At 42.8% G+C, this 12,733-nt stretch overlaps 1 protein-coding gene across 1 annotated transcript in view; it reads right to left on the bottom strand.

Moving 5' to 3' along the window:
• LOC311102494 (cysteine-rich motor neuron 1 protein) overlaps positions 1-5,644 on the bottom strand; it is a gene marked incomplete at both ends in the record, with an annotated part of 51,351 nt that extends 45,707 nt beyond the window's left edge. Inside the window, one exon of the mRNA XM_084143853.1 lies at positions 5,356-5,644. Within this exon, the coding sequence (XP_083999979.1) occupies positions 5,356-5,644 (289 nt within the window). The remainder of the gene's footprint in view (positions 1-5,355) is intronic.
• Positions 5,645-12,733: the final 7,089 nt, after the last annotated feature.

Below are 12,733 nucleotides of genomic sequence, written 5' to 3'. Positions count from 1 at the left end.
CTTTGGTGGCCTTCCTAAGCCAGTATTCAGACACTGCTAGAACATCAGGGTTGGCAGAGTGTGCTAATGCAGTGAATAACTCAAACTTAGGGAGGAGGCTTCTGATGTTAACATGCAAGAAACCAAGGCTTTTGCGGTTACAGAAGTCAACAAATGATAGCGCCTGGGGAGTAGGAGTGATCCTGGGGGCTACAGTGTCTGGGTTAACCTCTACATCACCAGAGGAACAGAGGAGGAATAGAATAAGGATATGGCTAAAGGCTTTAAGAACTGGTCTTCTAGTGCGTTGGGTACAGAGAATAAAAGGGGCAGATTTCTGGGCGTTGTAGAATAGATTCAGGGCATTATGTACAGACAAGGATATGGAAGGATATGAGTACAGTGGAGGTAAACCTAAGCGTTGGGTAACGATAAAAGAGATAGCATCACTGCAGGCACCGATTGAGCCGGTCTCCGTGTGTGTTGGGGGTGAGACAAAGGAGCTATCTGAGGTAGGTTGAGCGGGACTGGGGGCTCTACAGTGAAAAAGTACAGTAAGAACTAACCGAAACAGCAATAGGCAAGGCATATTGAGATGGGAGAGAGGCATAAAGCAATCCCAGGTGTTATTCGAGAGAGCTAAGACAACAGCTGGTAATGGCGACGAAAGTTTGAGCTGAGGCTAAACAGATAAACAGGATGGGGTACCGTGTAAAGGAACAGTCCAGCAGGCATTAGCTGTGTAGCTGAGTGATCATAAGGTCCAGTGAACAGCAATAGGTAAGTCCGGGAGCAGTTCGTAGGCTGCTACACCACAGACGAGCAGGAGGCACGGCTGTTGATTGCGCGTGCTAGCGGGCCGGGGCTAGCAGATGGATTTTCGTGGTCGTCGCAACGGGAAGCCTGTTGAAACCACATCAGACGATTACGTCGGCAGACCAGTCGTGGTGGATCGGCGGGGCTCCGTGTCAACACTAGGAGGTCCCGTCCGGTTGATAGAGAGGTAGATAGCCGGGAGATGGGCCTGGCTCGAGGCTGGCTCAAGGCTTACTGGGGCTTGCTTCGGGACAGTGGTGATTAGCCAACAACAACAACAACAGCCATTTGGTTGCAGCTAGCTAGTTGCGAAGATCTGGTGTTAAGGTCCAGTGATTCCAGCAGAAAATCCGATATGCTCTGGCTCGATAGTGCGATGTGCAGACTGGCCGATAATTGTCCAGGCTAGAGCTGGCTGGTAGGTAGTGCAGGCCACGGACAATGGTGAAGACAGCTAACGGTGGCTAATAGCAAGTAGCTAGTTAGCTGGCTAGCTGGCTAGTTTCAGCCGGATGTTCTAGATAAAAATGTGCTTTATAAAGAAATAATATAATCCGTTCCACATTGGGTGAGGCGGGTTGCAGGAAAGTATATTTAGTTAAAGGATGGAACGTGAGATTGAGAAATATGTACGAAAAAGACAACAACAAAAAAAAACAGTCTATTTACATGAGGACACTACAGAAAACACGACCGCACTGCTACGCCATCTTGGTTAACTATGATGGTGTATGGATGGAACGTCTTGGCTGGCTTTGAAGAAAATACTTAAGAAAAATCACTTCGTTAATTTATTAATAAGAGACAGAGAATTGTGGTATTAGATGTTGAGGGAAAGCAGGGATGAACTTCTATTCCTTTCAGAAGTGGTCCTTGAAGTAGAGGTCCGTATGTAGCCTATAGTGGTCACCCAGACTAACCCATGTCTCTCTCTGATATGTTAATTCTGGAGCTCAAAGTGTGAATGTGGCCAAACATAATATTTCTCGGTCTGGAGACTCTAAAAATGATTATTTCCAGAGTTGAAAGAGAGCAAGGTGAATCTTGGGTGGCAGACAGTCATTGTCCCTATGAGCTAAACCAGCTGTGACATTGGGGAGAGTAGAGGGGGGAGGAAGAGGTACCCACTACCCATATTAACTTTGGCTTGAAATGTCATCTCATAGAAAACTCCTCTGTCTATCAGGCAGCTTGGGTAGACCAGCTGGCTGGTAGAGAGAAAGGACAAGCAGGCTTTTCAAACAGACCTCTCCTGCCTCGCCAAAACTCTCCTTCTTATTTCCTGTCACTTCTAAATGATCCGCACCTCCACCTTTTTTCCATCTCTGGGCCTTCCTGTGCCTGGGAGAGTATTTTTACGCGGCGGCCATTGAATCTGGGTGTCTGAGTCTGTGGGGTACTAAATGGGACCTCCAGGAGTAGGAGGCAGGAGGTTGACAAAGCATAATGAGAGGATGGGGGGGGGGGTGAACCTCTAATTACTGTAGCTAATGATTAGGTTGAACCCCTGGCTGTGATATGACCCCACTCAGCTCGCCTGGCCTGGTCATGCTCTGACTGGCCAGGGCTTGGATCACAGCTGGGTCTCTGGGGGAGTCCTCTCAGCCATGGAGACTGCTTGTCTTGGCATCCGGAGCTGCGATGGGAAAGTTGACCTCTGAGACCCTGTGGCTGATAGCGAGCTAAAAAGGAAGTCTTTGAAACATTAGATAATGCTAGAGGAAGAGGGAAGTGGACAGCATGTGAAGGAGTACTGGACTGGACAAGACGCAGTGTCCAGTCTGTGCTCTTGAGGACAGACATTCTGTGAGGTGGTATGGAAGTGCTCTGGAGAAGGTGGGAGCTTTGAAGAGAGAAGAGGGGGCACTAACACAGCGAGACAGCTAAAACAAAAACACCCTGGCTAAACATTGATATCACTCAAGTGGTGCTATACCCTTTGGGGGTGAAGTTACTTATCTACGTGTTCGGATTCACAGGCAACTTTCCCTAATCACAGCTGTCATGACAATAAACAACCACTTTAACGTGAAAACTGTCCTTCAAAATGACCGTACTTGATGTACAGTATGCACTTACTGGATATTTTGAATTCTGTTCAATATCATTTGTACCAATTATTTTCTCATACACTGTACACATGTGTCTACTACAGATGTCACCTGAAGACTTGGTCTACTTCCTTCGAACTCCATCACCCTTCCATATTGACCACCCAGAACAAGGAGCAGAGGAGTATAGGAGCAGGGATCAGAGAGCGGAAACATTTACCCCCTACTCCTGATTGCGACCAAATCACTTTAAGACACTACCCCTAGCTTGGGAGGGAAATCCCGGATCAACCTGGGCCCTGTGTGGGCCCTGCAAACACAGAGGGAGGTGTTTATGTTTCCACTTGCCTCTAATGAAATGTGTATTTAATGTTCAAGCACTCTTATTGGTTGGTTCAATTACGATGACAATAAGGCGTGCTGTTATTGGCCCCACTAGCAGATAGGGGGAGATCGTGAACGTCAGGTCTCCCCAGTATGAAAATGTGATGCAAGGGGTAGGTCACGTTCTGAATACTGTATTCTATTTTTATATTTTACAATGTGTACAAGTTTGCTGTACATTCGTGATTCATACGTGTGGGTATATGGTACCTGTTAGCGATTGAGGGGCTTTCTGGGATGTGCTTTGGTATATTTACATTTACATCATTTAGCAGACACTCTTATACAGAGCGACGTATATGATCGCTGTATATAAGTGTGTTAGCTAAGCATGCACCGACGTAATGGTCACATAAGCTCACTGCTAACACAATTGTTTTCATGCTACAGATTTTACCATCGACAGCCATCAACATCATTAAGCCCTGCACAACTAACGTGCTGTTTCCTATTTAATCACAGATAATAAATAACGTTAAACTGGGACCACTGGCTGGGGTGATTTCTTTGAACTAAACACAAAGCAAGGAGAGTACGATTAACATCTGTTACACCCGCACCCAGCCAACTCTGCTGGGGGGTCGCGTGCATGCGCTGGGGCCCGCCGCTAAGGGACCAGAGGCACGACCTAATCATGGAAGCCATTCACTTTTAGACCCATTCAAAGTTGTTAATTTGACAGAGGAAGTAGCTGGGGGTATGGAGGGGGATTAAGGCCTCCGAGCACAACCTTTAAATAAAGCCCAATCAGGGTCACTGTCTCCTGGGACACCCTGGGGTTGTAGACCCCCGGACCTCCAGACCCCACAGAGTGATGATGGAAGGCAGTGTCATGTAGATCCGGCCCCAACGTGGGACTGCTTTCTCTCACCTCTGGTAATGTCAGCCCCATGCAATCACTTTATTTCAGTCTGGACAGAGACCTGGTGAGGGACTGACTTGCAGGGTGTTTGATGTGATCCTGACCATGCCCCATGCCCACCTCTCTCAGGGGGCAACTTCTGTCCTCCCTCACCAACTGTGTGAAGAGCTAATCTTGGCTAGAACACATGCACGTGCCCGCACGCCTGCACGCACACACACACACACAATGGTGATGGATGGGTACCCTAGAGGCCCTATAAGAGATTTAGAGAGCCATCCTCTGGAGTATAATTTTCCTGGGAGCCAGGGATATCATGTGCACAACAGCTTAATAGACTGTTAGTATACAACTGGTATAGGACATGGGTCTGATAGAAGGGAAGGCGGGGACACTACAGTGTGATTCATGGTTAGGTCATTCAGAAAAAATCTGCCAATGAAAACCTGCTGGTGAGACCTTTGCAATTTTGCCTTGACCCCAACGGAGCCCTCAGAGGCACATCACAAGCCCATTGATTGTGCAACCACATCACAGCAAAACACTTTCTACAAGGACAGCCAATCTGTTTCAGGATCAAATTAAGACAGAGTACTTGAAGTGTACACACACAGTTACAGTCAACACATTTCCCATTGTTAGACCGCCCATGCTTTTTAAATCAGACAAATGAAAATTGTCATTTTGTTTAATCTCAATTCAATGACTTTTTAGAGATGTCAGGTTGGGCTCTGGCAGTAAAGCCTGAACTCTAGTAAGACTGACGTGGAGGCATGGTGCCAAAGCTGTTGCCAAACCTATTGTCATGCCTGCAAGCGAAGAGAGCTGGAGTTTAAATGGGGAAAGTGAACAGTCTATCTAACATGAGATGTCCTTTGTTGGCAGTCAAGAGCTACTTAAACCTTGAAACCTGGTCCAACCAGCCCAATGTCAACACAGCACAGTCAATGGAATCATGAACTGGCTGGCACACTGTGGTGTACTCAAGCCAAATGACAATAATCACTTACTATGGAGATGAAACTTTTATGCCCTGAGCTGAGAGTGATCTTGATGAATAATCGTGTTGTTGGAACCTCAAAGCCAAACCTCATATTCTTCCATCAATCAATAAGAAATAATTGCCTAGTAGCCTTAATATAAAATAAAGATGATTGTGCCACTCTAGGTTATGCTCACATTTCAGAATGGGAAACAATACCAACATTTAATTGGGACTACTGTAAAGTGATAAAAGTCTTATTTTAGAGATAGGCTACCCACCTTTACAAACTCCTATATCAGGGAGCGTTACAGCTCCCGTTTGGCTGACAGCCGCGCAGGTTAGTCCCAAGGCGCAGTAGCCTAGTTCCCAGTCCTGGCCGCCGCACGGTTCCCACTCCAGCCGGCTACATTGGTCGCAGCATCCGCACGGGTCCTTGGCCAGAGTCCGGCCGCTCTCGCAGCCTTTCGGCAGACACGTCCGGATATCACATGGCATACATTCATGAGCCATCAACACACGCACCAGAATTGAGAAATTCAAGAACGCGACCAAACACTTACTGAACATATTTCAAAACTGATGATGAGCCCAACAAGTTCGGTATGTTAAAAAATGTAAGCAGACTATTTTCTTCTGTCAAGTGAATCGCCACATGAAATCCGCGAGGTCCGTTGGATGTTATTCCAGAATTTAAAAGTTGACGTTGAAAAATGAATTAGAAAAGTTGTTGGTGCCTTGCGCTGTCAGTGCTTTCACTACAGCAGACTAGGCAGCATATAGCCCAGTCTAGAATATGCTACCGCGGAAAAGTGCACGGATGCTCCTGGTCTGGTCTCTCCGGTAGGTTACCTTCCACTGTCAATAGGCCATCATCAGGAAAAAAATAAAGCTTCAATGCCAGTAGGTACGTGTACTTTCAGTGTCGTTTAAATTAAAATAATATTAGGCTACTCTCACGCAGCGTCCTATGACATCCACAGTGCGCGTATGTCTGTCTTCTGCGTTTGGAGAGGAGTGAGGATGCCCTAACACCAAAACACGGGGATGCAATCTGAGACCCAAATTGACATTACAGGCATATAGAAATTAGCAGCACCCCTTCCTCTTGACTGACATGGACGCCACCCAGTCACAAGTAGCGAACGGAGGGAGGATTTGAATTTAGATATCCCTTAATCGTTCGGCTGGTACGCTCATTTTGTTACGCAATAGGTACGTATTCTCAATATAACCCTGACTGTCCCGTTGAACGAAATGTTCTTTCCACTTTTACTTTTCTTTTATATTTTTTAACTTAATGACAAATGCATAGTTTTAAAAATGTTTCACATTTTCATGCTGTTTTCTATTTTAATAGAAAGACAGTGCAGTGACCAGTGGAGACCTAGAGTAGTAGTGCCAATGACCAGTATACACGGGGGTCAAGTCAATATGAGGTAGGTCATATTTTTTACAATACCGTTTACAATACTGTTTACAAAGTAGCCTACAACATCCCCTGTTAGCTGTTTAGCTCGCCAGAGTTAAGACATGTTGGCTATAGGCCCTAGTCATGTGTATTGTCTTGAGCTGTTCAGTAAAACGTAGCTACCGTTAAAGATAACTCCTTAAGACTGGATATTCGGTGCTTTTGAAACATGCTGGGTCTCTTGAGAGTCCACTGCTGTAGCTCAGAGCGGGGTCCCTGATGGCCCCTGGGGGCCCCGGCTTCATGTCATACAGTCAGGGTCCTGGACTCAATGATACTCACACAGAGGACAGGCCGCTTTCACTTAGCTACAGTTGTTTTTATTCACATTGTTTACGTTACGACGGCATATCAGATATTGGGCCAGAAAAGGTCTCGTAACGCACAATATTTCATTTGTTTATGTTCCTTGTCGGCAAGCACCAAAGGTTATTGAATCGTTTTCAGCCCACTATGACTCCTGGTGAGAATCTGTTTCCCTGCTTGTGCTCATGAACAGAAAACAGTGCTACTCACTAAAACTCAACAAGTGTTAAGAAATAATCTACTGGGGTTTAATACTGGATTCAGCAAAGGATAAATGAGTCCTTGTGCACAGATTTGCTCTCTTATAATTATGAATGGGACCTTTACTGAATAAAAATTATTCATATATATATTTCATTCATTTATTGATGCATAAGGAGTTTGAAGATGACTGGTATATTGGCTCAAAGGGAGATGTTCATAATAGCGTTTCTGTTAGAGAAGTAATGGGCTTACATTACTTCTCTAACAGAATGGCTACCCAGATTATTGCATTGGCTACCCAGACTAGTTTTGATTGCGATCTTAAGTGGAGGTCCAATTCACTAACGTTGCCCCCTCGGCCCTCGATTTAGCATGAGGGAGCGAGTGAAGAATTTGTGGGGTTATATGACCCACAATTCAATGGAAACTGTAGTCACATGTCATACTCTGGTGGCCGCGAAGTGTCAAATTTAATCAACATGGCTGCATTTTCGACATGTCAGACAAAATTATGAAGCTAGCTTGCAAAAAAAATATATACAGTACCAGTCAAAAGTTAGGACACACCTACTCATTCAAGGGTTTTTCGTTATTTTTACTATTTTCTACATTGTAGAATAATAGTGAAGACATCAAAACTATGAAATAACACATATGGAATCATGTAGTAACCAAAAAAAGTGTTAAACAAATCCAAATATATTTTATATTTGAGATTCTTCAAATAGCCACCCTTTGCCTTGATGACAGCTTTGCACACTATTGGCATTCTCTAAACCAGCTTCACCTGGAATGCTTTTCCAACAGCCTTGAAGGAGTTCCCACATATGCTGAGCACTTTTTGGCAGCTTTTCTTTCACTCTGCGGTCCAACTCATCCCAAACCATCTCAGTTGGGTTGAGGTCGGGGGATTGTGGAGGCCAGGTCATCTGATGCAGCACTTCATCACTCTCCCACTTGGTCAAATAGCCCTTACACAGCCTGGAGGTGTGTTGGGTCATTGTCCTGTTGAAAAACAAATGATAGTCCCACTAAGCCCAAACCAGATGGAATGGTGTATCGCTGCAGAATGCTGTGGTAGCCATGCTGGTTAAGTGTGCCTTAAATTCTAAATAAATCACAGACAGTGTCACCAGCAAAGCAACCCCACACCATAACACCTCTTCCTCCATGCTTTACGGTGGGAAATACACATGCAGAGATCATCCATTCACCCACACGGCGTCTCACAAAGCCACGGCGGTTGGACACAAAAATCTTACATTTGGACTAATTTCCACCGGTCTATTGTCCATTGCTCGTGTTTCTTGGCCCTTTAGTAATGGTTTCTTTGCAGCAATTCATCCATGAAGGCCTGATTCACACAGTCTTTTCTGAACAGTTGATGTTGAGATGTGTCTGTTACTTGAACTCAGTGAAGCTTTTATTTGGGCTGCAATTCCAGAGGCTGGTAACTCTAATGAACTTATCCTCTGCAGCAGAGGTAACTCTGGGTCTTCCATTCCTGTGGCGATCCTCATGAGAGCCAGTTTCATCATAGCGCTTGATGGTTTTTGCGACTGCACTTGAAGAAACTTTCAAAGTCCTTGAAATGTTCCGTATTGACTGACCTTCATGTCTTAAAGTAATTATGGACTGTTGTTTCTCTTTGCTTATTTGAGCTGTTGTTGCCATAATATGGACTTGGTATTTTACCAAATAGGGCTATCTTCTGTATACCCCCCCTACCTTGTCACAACACAACTGATTGGCTAAAATACATTAAGAAGGAAATAAATTCCACAAATTAACTTTTAAGAATGCACACCTGTTAATTGAAATGCATTCCAGGTGACTACCTCATGAAGCTGGTTGTGAGAATGCCAAGAGTGTGCAAAGCTGTCATCAAGGCAAAGGGTGGCTATTTGAAGAATCTAAAATATAAAACATATTTTGATTTGTTTAACACTTTTTTGGTTACTACATGGTTCCATATGTGTTATTTCATAGTTTTTATGTTATCACTATTATTCTACAATGTAAAAAATAGTAAAAATTAAGAAAAACCCTTGAATGAGTAGGTGTGTCCAAACTTTTGACTTGTAGTGTATATATAGATTACATTGATTTTAGCATTGGCAAATTGACTTATTCTTGTAGTGAGGACCCTATAAAATGTATCTAGCTTCATAAACATTTTTTGGGGAATTCTGAAATGTATTGGAATAAATGACCAAACTATAAAAACTTGCTAGCCAGCTATGGGTAACTGTAGCTAGCTAGCTACGTTAGCTTGCTAGGTACATTAATAGTTTTAGGTTTGTTGTTTTTAATCTCAATTTCAAGATTTCCACCAAGGACGTTGCCTCTCCGATCATCACTCTCCCTCGCTTGGTCAAGGGACATTTAAGGTACACTTGGATGTGACGATGTAAAACGTAATTCAAGGGCTGAGGGTTTAGGGCCGAGGGCTGTCTACTTTGAATTTGGACTGCAACCTTAGATTAATTCGGACTATTTTGAGGAAGTGTATACTTCACGAAATGGACAAACAGTACTATTCTCGTTTTTTAAGCGAAGGCCACTCTGAAATGTCATTCCGCAAGGGACTATGTAATAGAGGTCTTCTCGAATCCTGAAATTGAGATCTAAACAGAATTGGATCCGTCAAATTCTTACCTGACCCCGACAGGATCTGGTCATTAAAACAAAAAATATATTCACACAGAGTATACATGACATAGACTGACCAGGTGAATCCAGATGAAAGCTATGATCACTTACTGATGTCACCTGTTAAATCCACTTCAATCAGTGTAGATGAAATGGAGGAGCCAGGTTAAAGAAGGATTTTTAAGCCTTGAGACAATTGAGACATGGATTTTGTATGTGTTCCATTCAGTGGGTGAATGTGCAAGACAAAAACATTTAAGTGCCTTTGAATGGGGTATGGTAGTAGGTGCCAGGCGCATTGGTTCGTGTCAAGAACTGCAAAGCTGCTGGGTTTTTCACGCTCAACAGTTTCCCATGTGTATCAAGAATGGTCCACCACCCAAAGTACATCCAGCCAACTTGACACAACTGTGGGAAGCATTGGAGTCAACATGGGCCAGCATCCCTGTGGAATGCTTTCAACACCTTGTAGAGTCCATGCACGAATTGAGGCTGTTCTGAGGGCAAAAGGCGATGCAACTCAATATTAGGAAGGTGTTCCTAATGTTTTGTACACTCAGTGTATACCAGAACAGCTCCCTCATATTTTTACATTGTGTCACATATCTGACCATGTGGCACAACACTGCCATGTCTAAGACAGAAAACCTATTTGTACTGTAACAGCAACATGTACACACCACAGTATGTATCCCCCCTGGGCACTACTGTATGGGGCATGGAGAGTCCTCATCCTCCCTCACAGCCCCACTCTGTTCTGTTAACCCTCTCTGGAGTTAGCAGGTAGTGAAACCCACCGGTGAAAGCAGGGAGAATGACAGTGGGTCGATGAGATAATGAGCTAGTCTTAAAAACACTTGGGTTTTATGTGTATGCAACAGTATTTAAAATAAAGTTAATTGCTTTCTTACTGTGCAAGCCAGTAAAATAGTTTGGATTTGTCTGGCAGTGAACTTTAACATGCATTTTCGGTTGTATCTAAAATAATTGATTTGTGGTCTACAGTTTAGTATTTTCATAATGACATACCTGTAGTTAGATGGAGAACATTATGAGGTTTTGAGAAATAGCAGCGAATAGTTAATTCACTTTTGTCTGTAACCTAATATTCTGTAGGCCTATTATTTTACTGTGCAACATTAGCACTAACAACATTAACACTAGCCTATTACATAGTTTTGATAAACTGTTTTGATAAACATAGATTTTTACTAAAGGTAGACTATTGCCTGTTTGACCAGCAAGCTTCCTACGGAAGGATGGAGTCTACCATCTGCATTCCTGTGTCATTTCCAACAATTGGGATTTGTAGGTCTAGGTTAGAAGCCTATTCCCGCTATGACAACACTACTATAATTCGATGTAGAATATTTAGAGGTTTTCAGAGATCTGTTAATTTTGTTTCTGTTGAACACATTTTTAAGATTACAGGATTTTTATGTGGTGATTTTAGGACGCTAAATAGGCTACAGTCAGCGAGAACTGTGTGTTAAGACAGTGTTAGACATATTTTGGTAGGCTGTTTCTATAACTCAGGTCAATCTCATTATAATAACCTAATATGTATTGTTCTAAATGTAGATAGATAGTGTATCCTTTGCAGAATTAGCCTATACAGCCTGAGATTGGTTTGGATGCGAGTTTGAAAAGTCATCCACGCCACGTCTGTGTAGGCCTACCGTTCAGAGAGTTAATTAAAGATTCATCATTGAAGGGAGAAGTTGTTCTGACATTTATTTTACCTATCCATGCCTTACACAATCAATACATTTGCATCCTACAATATTTTCTGTAGATAAGCCTATGGCTATCATTCTACCGCACACGCACACTTGGTCAAACATTTTCTTTATTACAGATGATCAGAAAGTATGTGTCAGTAACTCTGTATTATAGTAGGCCTATAATTTATTTATTTTGAATGAAACATATGAGTCACTCAGCTTTATGCTGACAAATATCACACTTGACTCGAGTCATTCAACATTTGTTAACAAACTGTTCTTTTAAATAAAGAAAATAGCCCAAATAAAATAGCAAAATAGCTTACTAAGTAGGCCAAGTCTAAACAAATAAATGAAGTAGCCTAAATAAACTAGTAAATTGAATAAATAAAACAATTATATTAAATAGCTCAGGTCTTGAAAATATGGGCAATCTTTTCCCCCTCCGTATCCACATTGTGCATAAATGAGGCCAATACAGACGATTTGCAATACAGACTATCCTGTACTCTCTTTCATTCAGTTTCATTCAGTTTCATTCAGTTTCATTCAGTTTCATTCAGTTTCATTCAGTTTCTTTTTCACACCAGCAAAGAACGACTCGATGTTTCAGAAACTCACTTTATATAGCCTAGGCCAGGGATCATCAACTAGATTCAGCCGCGAGACAAATTTTTTTTGAGCGGATGGTCGGGGGGCCGGAACATAATAAAACAAATATTTTTAGACTGGAAATTGACCACAAGAAGCCTAAACAGATCTAATTGACTAAAACACAATCATTTCAAACCTTGATTACATTTGGGGACATTGCTCTGCGTAGGGTGCTGTCTTTTGGATGGGACGTTAAAACAAGTGTCCTGACTCTCTGTGGTCATTCAAAATCCCATAGCAGTTATTGTAAGATTAAAGGTGTTCACCCCTGTGTCATGGATAAATTCCCAACCTGGCCACATTCCATCATTGCCACCTAATCATCCCCCTCATTCCTAATTGGTATATATCACTCCTCACCTCTCCACCTGATAGGTGATGTGTGGTGTGCGTTCTGGCACAAAATTGGTCGCCGTGCTTCACTGAGGTGGGTGCAACACATTGATGGTGGATGAGGTGACCTATGTAAAGCGCTTTGAGTACATCAGTTTTTAGAAAAGTGCTATATAAATCCAATCAATTATTATTAATTATTATTATTTCTATATGGTCACATATTTCTCTCTATTATGCGTTGAAATACTTGGGAACAGATTTCCTAAATTAAAATCACTTGGAGCTGATTTCCTGGTGTTTTTACAGTGTTTT

This window comes from Coregonus lavaretus, assembly GCF_964263955.1.
Source record: "Coregonus lavaretus genome assembly, chromosome: 27".
NCBI classification, from domain to species: Eukaryota; Metazoa; Chordata; class Actinopteri; order Salmoniformes; family Salmonidae; genus Coregonus; species Coregonus lavaretus.
The sequence above is the reverse complement of the archived record's forward strand: the minus strand, read 5'-3'. Positions and strand labels throughout refer to the sequence as shown.